Genomic DNA, 22,603 nt, shown 5'->3' on the forward strand with positions numbered 1-22,603 from the left:
CAAGGAAATGAAATCATCTTTATTTCATGAAAAAATATCTTTGATAGAAAAATACAGAGGGATAGAAAAGCTTTTATGGCATTTTCAATAATAGATGTTCATACATATGCGTTAGCATCTGTGTGTGACAGAATCTCAAACTGAACCCGATCTTAACCACTTTCCAAGTTTAAAAGGGGGATCCATTTCCAAGTGACATCTCGTAAATTTCCCTGAAAAGACGTTCTATAATTCCTTATTGCTTCAAAGTCTGAATGTTACAGTGATCATACCGCAATTGGATTCCAAAATGTATTTCATTTTTAATTTTTTTTGACAAATTACACACTTCATATTTAGTGTTAACCACTTTAGTCTCATTTTTACGTAAGTGGAAGTTTTACAAACTGAAGTAACTATACACTGGCAGAAACTGCAATGTGCTCATAATATATTTAATGAATAACAGTATTCTTGTCCACCTGCTGTTTCACTAATGGCAGCTTGACAGCAATGTCAGCCTCCTAGGATATTGAGTATAATAAGGCAGTCTCTCCCTGCACCGTGCTATCACTGCAGCCCAAGGGAGACACGCTGCAACCCTCAGAGAAAACTCCAGCTTTTCCAAGGATAGTTCTTTTAATGCTCATGCTTCAGCTACTAGGACATCATCCTTTGCATCCTTTGTCATAATTCTATTTGAAAAGTCAGTGATTCCTCAGTAGTAAAATATGTACATGGCCACCATGAAAGAAAAAACTTCAGAAAAAATTATGAGTAAAAGATTATTCTTGGACAGAAGCTTCATTTTACCAAATTGAAGACATTTTCCTACCATAACATCAAGCCAAAGAAAGAAGATTTTGAAATCTGCCCCTGTAGTTCTGAGTCCATTTTTACAACTAACAATAAATAGGAAAGAATGTCCACATCCGTCTCCGGATGCCCTCACCTGTCAGTGTGCATACCTAAAAACCAGAAGGACTGAAAAAGTTTACATTATTGTAAGACACAACACACAAAAATAGCTATGTATTTTCTACCTCTGAGACAGAAAAATGGGTTAAAACAAAGGTGACAAATGCTAGAAGTAAATGTAAAGACTTACATTTTGAAAGGATATCCTTGTAAATCTGTTATATCAGAAGAGACCAGTAAAAAGCAATCTTAGACTAGTCCCCTAAAAGTGGCCCAAGATATTTTTGTTTGACTAGAGACTATATTAGACAACCACAGCTTTATGACACAAATGTCCTTTTTTTATTTTAAGGGAATTTTTAAAAGGTAAATATATAAAACTAGACATAAACACATGGTGTTTCTATCTCTTATTCAAATATAAAGTCAAACCAAAGTACAAGGTAAATCCAAATAAAATTTCAAAACGGATAAAACTCAATAATATAAAAAAAGACAGGATTGCACACTATTATCTCCACCATATAAGGTGTGCATATTTGGGAAAGATGCTGGGGAAAAATAAAACCACAAGAAGTGCTCCCTGGATGGAGATAAAATAAGCAAGTTATATTACAAACTGAATTAACAAAATTATAGCGTGCAAAGAAGAGTAGATATGCCGAGCTATTTTAGACCATTTACTGTGAACATGGGCTACTCTAAGTGTAAGACATGCATTATCTCATGTAAATTTCAAAACACTTTGACAAATAGGCTTAGACTTCTGAAGAGATACTGACAAACCGTAGTTTTTCCAGAAAAAGTACACAGGAAATAAAGGCTTGAAAAGAATATCATTAACAAGTAAGACGTTGATAAGATAGGCCATGATAATTGTCTTGAGGTATGAGATGGAATATCAGATGAAGGAATATATCAGAGAGCAGATACAGGTTGACTGGAGAAACTGTTTCCAGTGATTCCAAGAGTTGTTGGGATATGTACTATTATAATCCCTATCTTGCATGCAAGAAAATTGTGGCCTAAGGAAGTTAATGCACCCAAAAGTTGCAATACCAGTAATTAAAAGAAGAAAGATTCAATCCCAGGAATCTATAACTTCATGGCACTGTGCCACACAGGGAGCCAGGCTTCCATTCAATATAGTGAACTGACCAGTTAAAAGAGACAGTTCAACCAGAAGATCTCTGAGGCCTCCTTCAAATTTATGATAAATATTAATACATCACTTGTTCGTAGAATAAGAGTTTGGGCAATTGTTGGAAAAATCTACCTATAAATATATGAAGTTTGATATTAGTCAGAAAAAATTTCCTTTAAAAAAAAAGATTTACTTACTTATTTTAGAGAGAGAGATAGCATGTGCATGGAGGGGGCCAGAGGGATAGGAAGAGAGAAAATCTCCAGCGAACTCCCCGCTGAGCGAGGAGCTGGACACGGTTCTTGATCCCACGACCCTGAGATCATGACCTGAGACATAAACCACAGAGACAGCACAACTCCTTAAGTTACAGGATAAGACCTAAGTACCTGATACATTGGGAATGCAGATATATATCTCACAACTTCTTTCTCCATTCATTTATTGATGGACACTTAGGCTGCTTCCATGTCTTAGCTATTGTAAATAATGCTGCAATAAGCATAAGAATGCATATATCTTTCCAAATTAGTGCTTTCATTTTCTTTAGGTAAATTAGTGGAATTGCTGGATCATATATTTCTATTTTTAAGTTTTTGAGGAGCGTCGATACTGTTTTCCACAGCGTCTGCACCAATTAACATTCCTACCAATAGTGCACAAGGGGTACTGTTTCTCCACGTGCTTTTCTTGACTTTTTGATTCTACCCATTCTGCCAGGTGTAACATGATTTTGCATTTCCCTGATGATTAGTGATGTCATCCAACTAGCTTTTTTTTTTTTTTTTAAGATTTTACGTATTTGTTTTAGAGATAGAGGTGGGCGGGGAGGAGCAGAGAGAGGAAGACAAGCAGACTCCGTGCTGAGCACAGAGTCGGACACGGGGCTCCATCCCATGACCCTGAGATCACGACCTGAGTCAAAATCAAGAGCTGGATGCTCAACTGACTGAGCCATCCAGGTGCCCCCCAACTAGTTTTTAAACTATGTCTTCTACATCCTGGAGCATCATAAAATTACATAAGTGAATATGACTTTAGGAAAAGGACATGACTGTTGTTTCCAAATACACCATCTTGTTTTATTCTAACCACATTCCTGGGAGATATATATCAATACTCCATTTTACAAGTGAATAATTCAGTCTTATTGACCCACACTAGCCCACCCATATAAAGTTAGTCCTTGAAAGCTAATCCAATCCTTGGTTTGTTGGATCCTAGAGCTTGAGCTTTACCCAGGGTCCTACTTGTTGATAGTGAGTGTTACCCACTCAAAGGGCAGTACTCAAAAGACAATATACGATGATATATGACATAGGCCTTTGCAGCATATGGAATTTCTGCATTGACCAGCCAAATGTTCTGGGAATTCAGACTCTGAGCTGACACTGTAACAGGGTGATACTGGCCTTTGTGGATCTCACAATATTTGGGGGACAGAGAGACATAAACCACAGAGACACCACAACTCCCTAAGTTATAGGAGAAGACCTAAGTACCTGATACATTGGGAATGCAGATATACATGTGAGGACATGTTAGACATGGGGGGTGGGCCTTAATTCCGTGGCACAAAGAAATCACATGCAGAGAAGACAGAAAGATTATGATGTGTTCAAAGGAGCAAACGTGAGTTTGAATGGTTGTAGATGGCATACACAGAAGAGATGAGGTTAGAGAATTAGTGAGAGCCGAGATGGGCCTAAAATGCTCTAGTATTTGGTACCATTCCAGGATTCAAAAACTCCCCTGGAGGAATCTGACAAAAGGATCAGGGAGTAAGGTGAGGTTTCCTTAGACAACAGAGCTTCCACGATACCACACACACAAACACCTGTTCTATCTATGTAGAAGATTAGTGATTTTCCTGGGCTATGAAAGGCAGAAGGTTTGTTTATATGTGGGGCTTAGGAGAGATGAGGGTCCACATTTGGGGCAGCTGCTGCCCCTCTCAACTGTGTCTCCCTGGCCAATGTCCCCAGAAAGCATGAGAGGAACTATAGAGGGGAAATCTTCAGGACAGTGTTGGAAAGAGCTACCTAAGCACAGAGCTGGTGCACCCTCTGTCCTTGGGGGTTTATAATCACATACACACATAGACACACAGATCAGTTTACATGGGGCAAACACAGTGCAACACAAGGGAATGCAGAAAGGAAGGACATAATCTGAGTGCCTAATACATGCCAATAAACTCACACATTGTGTGTTACATTATCAATTTTTATATTACTGAATCTTAAGAGACAGAAATGAGTCTACACAAACGAATAGATATATAGGTAGGTAGGTAGCTCATGGATAGATCAAGTCACCCTTTGATGCATATCTGTCTGCCTGCAGAATATATCCCTGCTTTCCATCACCCTGCTTGACTCTCTTAGCATCTCCTCTCCTCACAGCATTAGAAGAGTGGAATCACTGGGGGCGCCTGGGTGGCTCAGTCAGTTAAGCGTCTGCCTTCGCCTCAGGTCATGATCTCAGAGTACTGGGATCGAGCCCCGCATCGGGCTCCCTGGTCAGCAGGGAGTCTGCTTCTCCCTAACTCTCTCTCAAGTAAATCAATAAAAAAAAAAAAAAATCTTAAAAAAAAAAAAAAGAAGAAGAGTGGAATCATTGAACCACTACTCTGATTCCACAGAGCAACTCCAGAGAATAGATACCTTGATTTTTTCCAGTAGGAACAAAAAGCCCTGTATTCTCATAAAAACATGTTTGTGACTGAAGTGAGCAGCCTGAACGTAACAGGGAAATGAATGGATGGTGAACAGATAAAGACACAGCTGTTATTACTTCATTAACGCTACCTTCAACTGCACCCTTTGGTAAGGTAAATGCTACTCTCTTTCTCAAAAGCTAAGTTAGTATGCTACCACTTGTTTTCTGAAGCATCCATATTTGAGATGTTAAGGGATTTCACTCACAACAAGAACTTGGCTTTAAAATACTTCATCATTTGCTCTAACAGCAGGATTTACAAGGCCCAGAACCAGTGAGTTTACAGGTGGCATTTGCCATGTTAAACATCCATTGCTGCTGAGAGATAATTCAGGAACAGCTTTGTATTATTTCTGCTTAATTCTCATTGTGTAACCAGCAGAGTTACCCTGGGGACACGCACAACACTCTGGCTCCAGTCCCTCCTGCTCCCCGTCCCCATTAATTCTGCTTAGCTTGCTGTATTCCTCATATCAACATTCATTTGGTTTTCAGGGGGAGTGAAGTGTGAGATAGAAATGGGTCAGAAGGGGGCCACCCCTCACTGTGCTCATGGCCCCAAAGCCTGGGTGAGCAGGTAAAATACTGAAGACTGAATTAATCTGAATTTTACGTAAGCAACAATTTTTATATAGATATGCCACATGCATTTCATCTATTTGTTGAGTATCTGAAATTCAAATGTAAGTGTGGGGTCCCACATTTTTATTTGCTCAGTCTGGCAACCCTTCTCACAATGCTCTTCTACAGCTGAGGCCCTCGCTGAGTGTATGTGTGGCCCTGACTCAGTAAGCTCGAAGCCCAGCACAGGGGCAGTGAAGAGACTATTGTCACATTTGCAGAGAACATGCCATCCTCTATTACGCTGGTGGGGCAGGACTATGGGAGGAGTTCAAGCTCTGGAGAGATTTGATCTGAATTATAAATTCATCTTTACGATGTATCAGTTGAACATATTTCTTTTATTTCCATGCACCTTGTTTCTTCATGTGTGCCAGGAGAAAAAAATTACCTCATTAGTCTTTTTTAGAAGAACTTCCTTTGCCCTGACTGCATCTTATGTCTTTGTTTGTCATAATGGCGGCCTCCCTGATGCACTAGTCTGAATATAGACAGCTTCCTTGATTATATATACCAAGTAGCTCTTCCAATCTGGATACTAAAATACAGGATCAATTTTTCCTGGACCAAAAATCCAGTCACTCAGATGATGGAGATTTTCTATATCACATATTTGAGATTTCTAATAACTTTGAAAGATAAAATGAGATAACTCATGTGAAATTACCTACCAAGCCGATAAGTCACATTAATAGCTAGCGAGGGTTAATTCCCTTCCTTCCATTTCTCACAAGTGTTAGTAAGCTTTATCAGTAAAAAGAGTCTATATTCTAGGAAATAAATACAGGAAATAGAGTGAATGAGTGAGTGTAACATCCGAGTGGGTAGCTTCACTAGGCAAGCAAAGTTCACTTGACTTCCTTCACTTGTGTCTGATCTTGCTGGAAATATTAAAGGAGGAAATGCAGCCAGCCTGCATAACCAGGCTGCAGATATAAAGACACCTCTTTAGAACCAAATTCTAAAAAGAGATCTCCAGCTTTCATAGACATTACTCTAGAGAGAGCTGATTCTGAACACTTAGCTGACATTCCATGGAATGCCCTGGAAAACGGCTCCCATTTTCTAAGATAACTCCAGAGTCCCTACTTTCTAAGGTACAAAAATTAGCACATGGTAAAGAAGAGAACATTAATGTTCAATTTCCTTTTCCCGGAAGAAGCAGAGTGATGTAGACAACGTAAAAGCAAAGCTCGGAGAGCATCCGGGTCAGAAATCCTCATCAATGAAGCTGCTCCCAGGAGGGACAGGAGTTGGATGAGTTCATTTGGATCAGCACTTAATAAGCACCAGGCTTTGTGCAAAGCACTTTATATGCTCCGTGTGTTTAGATCTGCACAGCAACCCGATGAAATTGGTAATGACCTCATCCCTCTTCCACAAACTGGTAACTCTAGGATTAGAGATGATAAATCCCTTGTCCCAGGTCATACATATACTAAACGGTGGAGCCAGAATTAAACCAAGTCTTTCTGTCCCTGTATGTCAAAGTTTCTCACCACATAGGCAGAGACCTCCTACATCAGAATCATGTTCAATACTAGGAATCTGATCCATCCCATAACTACCTAATCAGATATCTGAGGCTAAGAACAGGAATTGACGTTTACAATGAGCTGCCTAATGCCTGGGATGAAAGTTAAAGCTGAGAGCTCTTGAATTACGTTATTCTGCCTACTTGAGAATCTTCCATTATTCTCAGTATCTCAATCTGCAACTATGACACTAACAGAAAACATGGACTTAGAAGCAAGAACAATTCATGAACTATTCTATAAGTACCTACTTGGTCAGTCAGGATCTTCTATGATCAATGCTCATTTCGAGTGAGCTGGAAGCTAAACTTCTGAGAATTCCTTAGATGCCACTCACTGCTTCAACAGGGGATATCTCCAGAAAGAATATTGGTGACTGACTGAGAGTTATCTAGAACTAAACCACAGGGTCTTGGGTTTCACTGAGTTTGCTTATAGATTTTTTTCAATCATTTAATTAAATTAAAGGTTAAGAAAACCATACATCATTTAAATTCATTTTAAAATCAATTCAACAAATATTTATTGAGTTCTTATAATTATGCTAAGTCCTGGACTACCGATGCAACAATGAGTAAGTCCTGTTCTCACAGAGTTTATTTTCTAGTAGGAAGACTCATAATAAAAAGTAGACACATAAACTAGTTAGTAATAAAGGTTATGGAAGAAACAGAAGAAGCTAATATGAATGAGATGGGAAATACATATAATAGGACGGCAAAGGAAAGTCTCTTAGGAAGTGTATTTGAACTGAGGGCTTTATGATGAAGAGGAAGCATGTACAGATAAGTAGTGCAGCTAGAACTGGAAGAACAGCCAGTGCAAAGGCCCTGAGGTAGACAGAGGGACAAGGAGAAGGCTAATATGGCAGAAACAGTGAATTGGAAAGGGAGTGATAGGAAGTGAAGTCAGAGAGGTAGGCTGTACCAGATCATGGAGGACTTGGCACAACAACATATGGTACCTGTATTTAATTCTAAATCCATTAGAAATTTTCAAGTGGGGAAATGACATGATTTACACTTCATTTTAAATAAAAACTTATATGTAATTTAAATTAAATTATAATGCAAATTGCCTATGCTAATAACCAATAATTCCTCCTCCAAATCATCTCATCCTGTTCCTGGTTATTCTAACATCCTTATTTGGATGTTTCCTCCTCTGCCCATGGAAATTCTACCCTTTGCTCAGAAATCTGATCAAGGTACACTGTGCCCCTGGCTCTGCTCTTTGTTCCTCATCCCCACAGCCTCCCCAGGTGTTCTGCCTTCACCTCTTTCTCTCTGCCTGACACAGACTAAACAGAAATTCGTCTTTATAATACCCACAATGTGATTCAAAGAGCAAGCATTTGGTGAATATTTGGAGGAAAATTTGAGCTTGGCCCATTAGCCTGGGTTTCGCACACAAGGCCTCCAGGCAACGTCTGCACAGCTACTGCCGGCACAAGCTGATCTGATCACTCCCTGCTGGAACCCTCTGAAGGCTTTCTTTCGCAGCAAGATAACATCATTCATCTTTCCGAGGGTGCAGAGAGTCATCATAATTTGTTCTGGCCTAATGGACCAACCACCTAGCCGACCACACTCCCTTTCAGGTGTATTATGTTTCTCCAGCGCCTCAGGACTCCTCGCCATTTTGAAAGCCCCTATTCTCATCCACCTTTTATTTACCAGTGTTCTTCCTTGTCCCCTTTCCTCACGTTTCCTGCTGCCATCCCCCAACTGTAGGAATACGCTTTATTCTTCCACATAAAGATCTCTTCAACTGTTCTAAGGAGATGTGGGTGCTCCTTCCTCAGCGTTCCTTTCTCCCAGGATTTATGAGAGTATGGTTTCTGAAATCCTAGCTCTATGAAATATGCTTCTCTGGAAAAATATTCAGAAAATATTGCCTACTCTAGCCTTCTCTCCAAGATTTATGGATGGGTAGAAGTACACCGAAGGCTTTGTAAAATCATGCCGCAGAAGCATAGCACCTCATACTTCCCACATGGATGTGAACTCACATCGTATTTATGTGCCTGAGTATGGAACACAGGTTAACATCCTGCAGCTGTTTAGGAACCCTGCACTTGCCTTTTGTAAGACAAAAAGACCAAAAATCCTTCAATTAAAGTCCTTTTCTTTTTTTTGCCCTGAACTGTAATTCTTGGTTTACAAGTCTGTTCCCCACACAGAACAGTGAATGTCTTCAGAATCTGTCTTATCTGTCTCGCTGTGGCTCTGGTGTGGCAAGGGTGAGCTCCCAAAGGCGCTCCACACATTCTGACTGAACTGCTTATTGAGGAGGACCAGTATTATCTTCACTTTGATGCATCTTTAGGTATTCTATCCAACTTTTTTTTTTTTTTTTTTTACCTCTCCAATGCAAAACTTCATCTGGCTTCTGAAGCATTGGTCAGGAAAACCTGAATATAACATTCCATTTTTTTTGTGTGTGTCTTTTTAAGATTTTATTTATTTAGTAGAGAGAGTGAGAGAAATGGAGAGCACAAGGGGGGCAGGGGTAAAGGGAGAGGGAGAAGCAGACTCCTTGCTGATCAGGGAGTGCGATGCGGGGCTGAGTCCCAACACCCTGGGATCTTGACCTGAGCCCAAGGCAGAGGCTTAATGGACTGAGCCACCCAGGGGCCCTCCATTGGTTTTTTAACCTCATTGGGAATTACTTTGCAATGACAATCTGAACATCTTTGTTGCTGTTTTTTTCTAGCACACTTAAGAAGATCTTTGGAATCTATTATGAGCTTATGTACATTTTAGATTAATTAACATATGTATGTAATCAACTTGATTCTGGGTAAGATCTCACATTCTTTTGAGTCTAATCTGACAATCCAAAAATCCAGTGCTTTCTATTAGATCTTAATTCTCTCTAACCAATAAAATAGCAGTCACCGCTTACAAAAGTTCAAAAATTTTTTAAGTGTTTAAGCTATGGTTTTATTTATTCCATTGATAAAAATGTTGCCCTAGAAGCAACTGGAAGGTCCAATCATGGCTGATCTTGATCCTACGTATAACATTTCATTGTCCCCAATTTACCCATCACTAAATTGATATAATCTATGCTTCATCATATTATAAAAGAAGTTCATGGACTCTATCCAGCTTTTGCTGCAGTGTACATGAAACTCTTAATTTAGTCATTTAGAAGCTTTATGAGAAATTATAATGTCAACTTGGAAAAATGTAGTTGTCCTATGTCAGTTTTCAGTGAATAGTACTGTATTTCTAAATTGTTCACAACAAATACTTTTCTCAGTGTCTGCAAATTAAATTTTATTAATCAATTCTGGAAACTGATCTACAAAAGTATTTACAGAAATGTCCATTTTCTCCTTTATAGAAATCATAATTACTAGATCTGCATATTTTCCAGTACATCTCTTGGTTGTAACCCTTTCTCAAAGAAGAGCACTGAAAGTTTTTATTCTCACCTGAAAATTCTGTCAGATTTTAAGTTATTTCACTTATGGTTTTGATTGTTTAGAGACTTTTACTTCTAACCACTGGAGGTACAAATATGTGCTAATGACTAGTATCAGATTAATCATATATATGCTATATTATCAAAATTTTATAATACCAAAATATTATCCTAACTTGTATGGAGAGGCAAACTTCAGAACAATCAACCAAATCAACACATCACTTCATTAAAAAAAAAAAGTAAAAGAAAAAAGAGAAAAAGAGATAAATACTTGGAGGGGTTTGTGATCAGGAGCTGAAATATTAGCACTTGTACTGAGACCTATGTTAAAAAAATCTTCGTGTAAAGAGAGGGAGCGGCCATGTTGCTAAAGAGAAAAATAACTTAAAAAATAAGATTGTATAACTGTTTCTTAAGCAGAATCTTGGGAAGTCCTTGGAGAGACGGTTCTACTCACTATTCCATTTGGCAAATGTCTCCTATCAGAGGAGCTGGATGTGTAATGCCTTTATACTCCAGTGACATTCAACAGTTAAGACCACCTGACTAATGCCACTCAACACAGTCTGTAATTACCAAGAAACCTTCAATACACCACATTTCTGTAGCTCATCCTACGAAAGTCTATGACGACCAGCCAATGTGAGCCTTTTTGTGCACCTGGCAGTTACAATTCTGAATGTAAAGCTAAAGACTGGCAACTGGTTTAATTTTCAGTTTCTCATAGCTTGGATAATGTAGGTTATCACCCAAATTCTTATAACCTCATGGTACTTGGAAAACGTGACCTTTAACCCTCAGGATTAACTTCATTGCCACTTGAAACATTGCCAGAGTGATCACAGAGCCTTCATTGTGGGACATGCCCAGCAGTTAGGTACCAGCGAATTCAAGAGCTCTGAAGGATGATGGACTTAGGTTCAAATCCTGTATTTGCCATTTCCTTCCTCTTTAAATGAGATATTTCAGCTAAACAGACCTTAGTTTTGTCATTTACAAGATAAGGACATAAAAACTTCCTATCTCATTCATTATTTTTACTTTTTAAAGTCCAACGAGATGATCTAAATTTTGAGGCACATGTCAAGCTTTAATAATGTTAACTTATTACTCTGCCACATATAATTTCTCATGTAGTTTAATATGGTAAAGGGCATATAAGAAAGTAAACAGATATTCTTGATTGCACCCCCTCTGCAAACACATACACAGATACATTAATCCGTAAGTTACCATTTTGTTTGATAAGAAAACATGATATATTCAAATGAATGAAAACAGTTTTGTTCTACGTAAGTCAGAAATTTCAGCATAGAGAAGGAGTATCATCTCTTCTGTATCTCTAATGACAATTCACAAATTTGGGTGTATACATGAACTCATTTGACAGACATACTAGCCTGTTAGATTTAAAGGAACACACACCAAATCACTCATAATAAGCATTATGGTTTTAAGGAAAATATCCCCACTTTATATCATCCAGATAGAATTAGAAACTAGACACTTCTCAGGAGATTGTCTTCGGTTCTTACTAAAATATACTAAAATAATTATTTTACATGATAGAATGAAGAGACGCTCAATATGTGGTGAAGTTTGAAATAATGACCTTATCAATTCTAAAACTATACAGAGATTTTAGACCACAGAGTTTGAATATAACACATTTCTAAGCCTCTCCTTTTGGAAAACTCAGAATTTCATTCTTTTTGCTTTTTTTAACTTCAAAATACAGAGATTATTCTAGAATGACTTTTTCAGATTTTAGTTAAGAATCTCCTTTTCCCAAGTTCTATAAACCTTTTGATTTAAAAAATTATACTAGGGCTTACTCAATCAAAATCTGCATAAATATATTATGTTATCTTTAAAACAATGTCAAATTACAAACAAGACATTTAACTGACAGAGTTCCTTTTATTTTTCCATATGAGAATGAAAGAAATTTGCATGAAAGATCTCCCATACAATCTTCAGCTCTCCCTGTGGTTTGCTAATATGTTTGCAAGTGGCATTGCACCTGCTTTTATACAAACATCTTTGATGTCTACAGCATCCAATGCATCAGGGCATTGTCAAAGAAATAGCTGCATAACAAAGAGCTCAAATGGATATAATGAGATACCTCCATGACTGAGCACCTGACACTGCAGCGAGATATTTCTCAGATGAGAAATCCCTCTTCATGATCAATATGCCTTCCAAACTTTGGCCAATCTGACATGCCCTTTGACCATCTGTCTCCCCTGGACGTTTGGGTGGATTTCCCAATGAGTGTTTGTGCTGACAGTGAAGTGTGTACTCCATCTCCTGATATTTTCACCCAGTGTGGAAAACTGGGACCATCTGACCTTAAAAATCTCAATTTCCCTCATGCATGCATGATGCATAGGTTAAGTCATTAATTCAAGAAATATTTTTGATTACTGACTGAATATAAACTCTGATTTTACATTTTTTTCACAAACACAATTTTGTGTTTTCAGGTACCTTCAAATTCCTGCTTAACTTAAGTTTTTTAAACTGATACCATATTTCAGGACAGTATTTGTTGTTGATATGTCCATTGTACCAGTCCCAGAAGTATCATTAAGAAAAATTCATGAATATAATTAAGGACAAATCCTTTTGAATGCTGACAGATTTATGGACATAAGTTTCAGCATGGCTTCTATAGTAAGATAATTATTCCTTGAAATTAATAAATCGACTCAGAAAAGCTTTTTGGTTAAGTGTTTTTACTGAAGTTGATATGCTTTCTTTGGTCCTAAAGTAGTGACTCTAGGGAGCTTATGGACCCAGATATAGAGACTGAAATAGCAAGGCTCACCCTAATGTGGAAGTAATACAGAGCTGGGACAGATTGGGATTATGGCATCACTCAATACAGTTTATTCACTTTGGCTGGTACTCAGCTTACAGGACTCCTCCCCCAGGAACTGTCTCAGAATTTCCTAAACACATTTAGATGCTTTTTTAAAATTCATTTTTTTCCTTCATTGTACCCTGCCTATGTCATTTTGATAGCACTTGTTAATATTACCTCAATTATGTGTAGCTTTCTTTCTTTTCAGTTTCAGAACCTCTGGGCATTTAAAGGATGTGGTTTATATATCTGCATCTGTAGTATCTTATCCATCTGGCATACAGTAAGTGTGAGAAGTGTATGTTGACAAAATAATAATAGGATTCCTGTTGAGTCATATGATTTGGAGTTCCTGCTTTAAATAGGAATTTATTAAGATGCATAAAGTATTCAGCTTGTGTGTCTGATCAATAGCATAGACTTGGCCACTGCGAAGACAAAGACTTGGGGAGAAGAGCTGTGTGCTTCATATCATCATTTTGTGATCTGAATTCCAACTCAAGGAAGGATGAAATTAACATTGTCCGAAGTAAGAATGATAAAAGTTGAGAAGACAGCTATTCTAGAACTCATTAAAACAGAACTGACACTGATCATTTTAGGTACTCCAAAATACTGATATGATTCAGGTTATAGACACTATGCCTACATTTCTGCTTCTCAGCTAGAGAGGTCATATTACTGGGATGTAAGGTAGTAACCTTCAGTGGAAGGAATTTCACCCATATAGACTCTAAAATCACAAGTTAAATCTGAAAATATATGTTCCCAAAGCAACAAACAGAATTTTACATATTCAGTTAGAATATGGGTGGGAGTGAACACTGTCAGGAACTAGTAAGGTCAGTGGAAACAGTTCATTAACTAACCTATTCACCATTTCAAACAAGCCTTCATTAGTTGTCATTATCTGTATACACGCTACATATTCCCTTCTGACTTCTTGCCCAACCCCTTCTGTCCAAGGCAATCTCTACTGCTGGAGTCAAATATTCACACACTGAAAACTCATTTCCTGTAAGGCTTTACAGCTACAGTTTGACACCAAGTTTTGCAAGATTCACTATAACCTTAATCTTGAGATTCATAAAGATGAACTACACAATTACCTGTTATTTTTCACCTACCAGTAACTGAAGTCTTGTAAATGTTTTAACACAGACTTTTTATTTTTATTTTTTTTTAAGATTTTATTTATTTGTTTGACAGAGATAGAGACAGCCAGCGAGAGAGGGAACACAAGCAGGGGGAGCGGGAGAGGAAGAAGCAGGCTCACAGCAGAAGAGCCTGATGTGGGGCTCGATCCCATAACGCCGGGATCACGCCCTGGGCCGAAGGCAGACGCTTAACCGCTGTGCCACCCAGGCGCCCCTAACACAGACTTTTTAATACATATCTTGGTTCCATAGCAAACTGTTACCATAAGGTAACTATGTCACTGGAGGTCCTCAGGAAAAGCCCAATAGGAAGGTGACGGATCCATTTTTTTTTTTAACAGTTACAATTAACATCAATGCAACAATTTGTTTACCTAACCATGGCCATACTACTTGTGAAGTCTGAAGCTAGCCCAGCCCCTGTAATTCTTGACCCATTTGACTATAGTCTCCTCTCCGTGCCAACAACGTGCTGGAGTACTCCCACGATAACTGCTCATCAATTACATTCAGGTAGCTAGCCTTTTGTCACTTCCTTCCACATCTACCTTATATTTCATGATGCTTCATTTGAATATTATCCTGAATTTCATTGCCCTTATGATTTTTCATCTCATCTATTCTAGCAAAACCCCAAGCCTGCAGGAATTGAGCTGTCTGCTTTTTCTATGATATAATACCCAGATAATAGAACGCTAACGAAAAATACCACAAAACAGGGAAGATCAATTCCAGTATAAATATTAAATCACTAAGCTCTAATCAACCCTAAAAACTTCCAGCAGTACACTACAAACTTGACATCTTCTCTCAATATGTCGGAGGTACCCGGGAACTCAACATTTCCAAACCTAATCTAGTAAAACATCTCCCGTAAATCTGTTCCTCTTCCAGTGTTCTTTTTCAGTAAATGGGCCCACCTTTTATCTAAATAGGCAAACTATAAACCCTGCATCATCCTTGATAATCTCCCTTTTCTAACCTTCAACATTAATTCTTCTCAAATACTTGTTGATACCATGTCCTAAATATCTATCACTTTTCCCATATCTTCCACAATCACACTAGTCTAAGCTAATATCATCTTGCCTGACATAGGTCTTAGGAAACTCTCAACTGTGTATCTACTGGTTCATTACCTATTATATATATGTAAGCTTACTAGACGGTGTCATTGGACCAGTTTTTTTGGTTCCATGTTTACTATTTTTTTATCTCTAATACTTCGCATTTTTTCTTTGCTTATAATGAGCACCTGATAATTATTTGCTGAATGAATTGCTGAATAGAAAAATGAATACAATTAAATTTATAAATATTAACACAATAACCATATTCACATATGAAGTATTAATATCTATATTATATAAGAGAAAAATCCGAAGTTCAACAAAAGCCAAACAAGCAAAGAATTATTAATTTGGATTTCAAGTTTAGGTCTCTCAATTTCACTAACTTTAACTCCCGAGTATCCCTCCATTTTAGCACCACGATATATACCAAACCCACGGAATTTTTATTTTTTATTTTACTTACAAAATAGACTGAGAAAAGTTATGTTCAATTCTTAATGTAATTATCTATGAACATAACAATAATAATAACAATAATAATAATAGTTCCTGAACATAATAATAATCCTGTGGAAGACATCCTAATGCTTTTAAAAACATACCATTCACGGCAACTGCTTTCACAAGAAATATTTTAATTTTGTAAATGGAAATGTTTATATAGCCCATACTCCCAACTGATTGATACTAAAATGTATACAAAGTAGTCATCATGCAAAAGGAAAAGGAATTAGAGCAGAAAATAACAAAACTAACATTTTTAAGCCATCACTATTATTTTCAATCATTTATTGAGTGTTTGCCATCTAGTAGACATTGTGCTAAGCAATTTCCATGTGCAGTAAACTAGGAACTATTATCATCCCTATTTTACAGATAAGAAAATTGAGAAATAGAGCAAACAAAGCCAGGAGCCAGATCCAACCTCAGTACGATTCCAGAGCTGCACTTAACATTCAATTGCCTTCCCGGTAAGTAGTTAAGTCTTTCATTTTGAGCCATTACTTAGTGAAAAATTGACAAAAACACTTTTACTACTAACAGCATCTGATAATGAGACATTTCAATTATAATCAGATGGGGAAGGCGAACACTATATACATTATGAAACTTAGCTTTTTCTAGATATTTAAGGAGAAAAATGTTTAGTCTTACCCATGAATTCAATCCCCAAGTGGTCTGCTACACCAAAGTCCGCATGTGAGGAAGAGAAACAGAAAAAGAGAAAAGATTAGAAAAAATTCCACACGGAATTCAATGCTTCTAAGACTGACCTTTCAAGGCAAAAAATATGTCTTTATTTTAACAACCATTTTTTGAGACAGATAATTTTACAGATTGCCCACAATTAGGGGTGCTCTGAACACCAACTCATATTTCCCAATGGCCTGGAGCTGTCGATGAAATAATATTGTATCGATTACCAAGTATGCTAAGTATAAATTTGGCAAAAAAGAAAAGAAAAAGACACAGGAAAAGAAAAGTAAAAGAGAAAGTTCACACAAAGAATATCTGGTACTAAAGTTATTTTCAGAACTCACGATATTTTATGTAGAATAACTACTGGTTCAGAATCAATTTATCTGTACCTCTATGTTAATAATACGCCAGTAAAGACTTCTGCCTGAAACCTTAACCAGGCCCTCTGCACCTTCACAAAAATGAAATGATACTGGATTTTTCCCTCTTCATTTATTAGATGAGAAACCTATGGTTCAGTGAGACTGAAGTCTTACACTTGTCTTGTAAGAGGCAGATCCAGGGCACAAATCCAGTCTGTCTGACCCGTCAGTCTTAGGACTAGTAAAGTTGGCAGTGCTTCCTATCAAAAACTCATGATACATGTGTCCATGTCTGTTTTCTGTGTGTGTGGACAGCTGACCATTTTGACCCACTAATGCTAATGTCTGTCTGTGGTCACAGTGATAAACTGGGCCTGGCCATACCCAGGCATTCAACCATAGAGGTTTGTTTATTTAAATGGTGCTGTCTTGGGGCACCTGGGTGGCTCAGTCGGTTAAGTGTCTGCCTTCAGCTCAGGTCTTGATCCCAGGATCCTGGGATAGAGCCCCGAGTTGGGCTCCTTGCTCAGCGAGGAGTCTGTTTCTTCCTCTGCCTCTGTGCGTTCTCTCTCTCTGTTGCTCTCACTCTTTCTCTCTCTCAAGTAAATAAATAAAATCTTAAAAAAAAAATAAATGGTGCTTTTTTTAAATCATTCAGTTATTCACTCATTCACTTTTAAAATTCATTGTATTATTTAATGATAGTTTTTGTTGTAGTAATATGTTTCTTAAATGAGAATACATGAAAAAAAAGTATTGCTACAATTGTATTTGTTTCTAAGACTAATCACTGGGCTTCCTTTTCTGCATTTTCTATTTAGAAAAGAAGCTGTTTTTTTTTTTTTTAAGAAAATACATGTTTAGTTATCTTGACTATTTTAGTGCCTTTCTTATTTGTAAATAATTCATTTTTTAATTTTATTGTGGTAAAATATATATAACATAAAACTTGTCCTTTTAACCATTTTGAATATACAATTTAGTGGCATTAATTACATTCACAATATTGTGCAACCATCACCACTGTAATTCCAAAACTTTTCCATCACCCCAAAGAGAAACTGTACCCACAAGGCAATAATTTCTCATTTCTTTCTCCCCCCAGCCCCTGGTAACCTCCAATCTACTGTCTGTATTTCTGAATTTGCCCATAAGTAGTTCATTTATAAAGTAACTCAATAAAACATATCTTTCATAGAAAAAAAAGATGGTAACAATGCTTTTTTAAAAAGTAGATGCATTACTTTCTTTACATGGCTTTTTTTTTTTTTTTTTGACTGCTTACTAGATGCTAAGATAGTTACCTAACACACTTTCATGAAAAGACAGGATTTTTGTTCTCAAGCGATTCAGAAATCAGAGGGAGCCCACAGAGACAAAGCACTGTTCGTATTTTGTGCTCATGCTATAATGGAAAACCAGAACCCGTGCATTGGAATGCGAGGCCAAAGATGCAGAAGCTTGCTCCTGGGTGAAACAACGTGCCATGTGAAAGAACAGGATTGCAGAAAAGTTGCGAGACCATGTCTGGGTTCTTGTACGAATGAGAAGCTTCCTGAAGGTGTGCACTTGGGGCCCTCGAGACAGAATGGAGCTGTAGTATTTAAAATCAGGAATTTCAGTGAGATTACCCATCATGAAACTAAAGGGAAGAAAAAAAAGATTAGGAATAAAAAACTTTTGCAAACCACCGGAACAGATGTGCAGGAAAGAAGTCAGGAGAAGAAAGTATAGAGAAATATGGGAACAGACCACGATGTCCATGATATGACTAGGCAGTTAGAAAGCCATTAGGCCCTCAGCCTGGATGAACAAGAATTCTCTAGGGGAGCTGAGGTGGCTCACTCAGAAATGGCTGTTCGCTGTTTGTGTTGCCAGCAGATAGAACGAATGGTCACTCTTCATTCTTTCCCATAGCCTCGGCTGCTCCACTTCTCTATGTGATGGGCGATATGGAGAATCAGGCTTTGTGAGTCTGGGGATTACACCAAGAACTGAGGGGTATGCTTGGTAAATGTGAGGGCAATCTAAAGTTTTTAAGCCACAATGAATTCAGGAGCAGTAGAAGAGATAAACCAGAATTTGAAATTTATCTAAATACTGAGAGGTAAGTAGAATTCTTTTTTTTTTTTTAAGATTTTATTTATTTATCTGTCAGAGAGGGAGAGAGAGAGAGAGAGAGAGCAGGCACACAAGCAGGGGGAGAGGCAAGCAGAGGGAGAAGCAGGCTCCCCACTGAGCAAGAAGCCCAATGTAGGACACGATCCCAGGACCTTGGGATCATGACCTGAGCCAAAGGCAGATGCTTAACCAACTGAGCCACCCAGGCACCAGAAAGGTAAGTAGAATTCTTAAGGAAAGGATATTTGTCTTTTCTTAATACAGCAGAAAAGTTACATCTAAGTATTGGAGTTACAATTCTCAGAAATACTACCAAGCAAGGTGGCATTTATATTCTTGAATTTTATAGATAAATTATTTTTTAAATTTTTATAATGAAATTCATGAAAACTGATACCACTGAAACATACAAATAAAAAGACTGTTTAAAAAATCTCTCTCTCATGTGCATACACATACACAACAGATACATACACACACACACACACACACATTTCTCTCATTTTATTGAAGTGTTAAAAACTGTGATCATTATTACAGGTCTAAAGCTACTGATCAATGAAAATCCACGGAGAACATGACAGAAAAGCAATTACTTTTGTCTATTGAGTCATATACAGAACATAAACCATCATATTTCTCATAACCCTTCACTGGTTATTTCTTTCATTCTTTTTTTTTTTTTTTCCAGAAAGGGAGAGAAAGGGGGGTGAGAGGGTGGGAGGGAGAAGGAGAGAGCCTGGGCGCAGAGCCTGACATGGGGCTCGATCTCAGGACTCCGAGATCATGACCTGAGCGGAAATCAAGAGTGGGATGCTTAACAGAAGAGCCACCCAGGCACCCCTCACTGGCTATTTCTTAAAACAAACAGCCTTCCTGGGGATATTCAGGTTTGCATGAAAACATCAAGAGGGATATGATGATAATTAATCAATTAATTTTTCATTAATTCATTCAGTCAACAAAATACATGTGAAGAATTGCACAGATATTGGTGTGGAAGAGAAGGCACATAGCTTAAGCAAAAACAATTTGATTTCCCCTATGGCATGTATTAGAATGTGCAACTTCTATCTTTTTAACAGTTTGATTTTGACTTTTTTCTGTTCTTAATTCCCTTCACCTGTGTCACCCACCCCTCCACCGCCCTCCCCTCTGGCAACCACCAGTTTGTTCTCTATGTTTATGAGTCTATTTCTGTTTGTTTGTTCTTTTGTTTTGTTTTGTTTTGTTTAAGTTCCACATATAAGTGAAATCGTATGGTACTTGTCTTTCTCTGACTTATTTCACGCAGTGTAATACCCTCTAGGTCCATTCATGTTGTTGCAAATGACAAGATCTCATTCTTTTTTATGGCTGAGTAATATTAACTTTTTATGGCTGAGTATGATTAACTGTTATATGTAAAAATTGCAGTTCTTCTGGAATATTCACACCTTTTGATTAGATAATAGTGGCTAACATTTACTAAGCATTTACTATCGCCAGGAACGGCTTTAAATATTATCTTGCAGAAATTTAGAGGTTTGTTATCATCCTCACTTTACAGATGAGGAACAGAGGCATGGAGACAGGCACGAAACTCCCTTCTGTTACATTGTTGTAAATGGTGGAAATGGAATTCAAATGACATATACTCAGGGTTTACATTTGCCCTCCCTGTGAAGAAAAAATGATTTTTTTACAAAACTATCAGGTAATGAAATGTTCAGGGAGGAGTTATTGAATCCACTTAAGAGAACAAATTATTTTCACGTATCCTCAGGCACTGTTGCAATGGGGCTTATTTACTTGTTCACCTGTAGTTGATTGATATAGTGCCGAATATAAGCTAGGTTGGGGGGGGGTTCCCTCTCTCCAAGGAACCGAACTAGCAAATCATTAATATTTCTTCATTGGTTACTAGGGGGATCGCTTCATGATAAGGCTGGTCTAACTGAAGTGATGTGTTTGAACATACAGCAAGGGGGATATAAAGAGTTGTGTCTGAATATATGCCAAACATTGAACCAAATAGTCTCATAATTGGCAATATACTTAACAAATGACTACGGCCTTGCTTCAGACCTGATATAGCCTCTTTTTTTTTTTAAGATTTATTTATTTTAGAGAGAGAGAGAGGGAGAGAGCACATGCAAGGGGGGGAAGGACAGAAGGAGAGGGAGAGGGAATCCCAAGGAGACTCCCCACCGAGCATGGAGTCAAATGCAGAGCTCGATCTCATGACCCTGAGATCATGACTCGAGCCAAAATCAAGAGTCAGACCCTCAAAGGACTGAGTTACCAGGTGCCCCTAGACATGAAATATTGAGATTTGAGGGTGAGGCAGGTGACTGGAGGGTCAAACTTAATATTCCATAAAAGTAAAAAACTCCTGGAACTTCAAGGCCCATGTTTCCAAAGTGTCCCTGGTTCCTTGTGTGTGAGCAATTCTAAGTCTTTTTTTCATATGTTGACAGACAGACAGAGGCTACCACCAATTTCCGCAGTGTGGACAGAGTGAGGAAGAGCAAGCAAAAACAATCCTTAACTTGATTCCAATCCTAGGACGAGAGGAGGCAAGATGCTACCCAACTTATGCTAAGGGACTCACTGCAATGCAGCCCTGGGACAGTGCTACCAGAACATAGGCTTCAGTGTCACTTCTGTGTTACAAGTAACTGAACAAGGCGATTCTATCACAGTACAACCCCATATGTGATGCTTTCAAACCCTGCCCCATGGGATGTGGAAAGACATGCTACATGAAAACACTGTTCTGTGTTTTAAAAAGTGAGCATACTGGCTTAAAGTGCAATAGGTTTCTGCCCTGCACGAATGTCTCATGACCTTCCAGTGTGTGCTGAGACTCTCCTGGCTGTGGTTCAGGAGGCAGTATTTCCCACCTGGATGTAAACAACCACTTTGTCATGAAGCAACCTGTGGAATTAGTGACTATGGCACCTACGCAGGGAAACAGATGCCGTGTAAGTGTCCAGGAAAACAGCCGCCCAACTATAAACCATGTCAGTTGTAAATGTTTTCTTCTTAATAACAGAACTGAAATCTGTCACTGCATACAGTCCACCCACATGACTTTCCAGTGGTGACACGTTAGGAAGAGGTAGTCCATCTCACTGAGAAGACTAAATTGGATTTACGAAGATGGTAAGCTGGGTCTCGAATATTTGCTGACCCCTAACACCTGGCTGATCATTCTCTAGTAGTTTCTAGAATTGCTTCAACAGTGAGTGTATTCTGCTTGCTGCTCGATAAGATCACAGATATGGTTATGAGATGTCTTATGTCGAGACACTGGTATGCATATCCCAGTTTATTATTGCAAGATAGACAAAGTAGGAAAGGCTGGGATAGACTTGAAGGTTTCTGATTAGGACAACAGGAGAGCTGACGGTAGACCAGATGGTGGTTGCTGAGGGAGGCTTCAGTCTGGAAGCAACACTTGGGATATAGATATAGATATAGATA

At 38.1% G+C, this 22,603-nt stretch overlaps 1 protein-coding gene across 4 annotated transcripts in view; it reads right to left on the minus strand.

The window, feature by feature from the left end:
• NRG3 (neuregulin 3) overlaps positions 1–22,603 on the minus strand; it is a 1,003,086-nt gene that overhangs the window by 100,128 nt on the left and 880,355 nt on the right. For 2 of the 4 annotated variants that reach the window (XM_040623882.1, XM_040623881.1), the window contains exon 4: positions 16,608–16,631. In XM_040623882.1, the coding sequence (XP_040479816.1) occupies positions 16,608–16,631 (24 nt within the window). Of the gene's footprint in view, positions 1–16,607; positions 16,635–22,603 lie in introns of all 4 variants that reach the window. The other 2 variants (XM_040623879.1, XM_040623878.1) reach the window with 1 other exon arrangement.

This window comes from Ursus maritimus, unplaced genomic scaffold (genome assembly GCF_017311325.1).
Source record: "Ursus maritimus isolate PB19 unplaced genomic scaffold, ASM1731132v1 scaffold_7, whole genome shotgun sequence".
Lineage (NCBI taxonomy): Eukaryota > Metazoa > Chordata > Mammalia > Carnivora > Ursidae > Ursus > Ursus maritimus.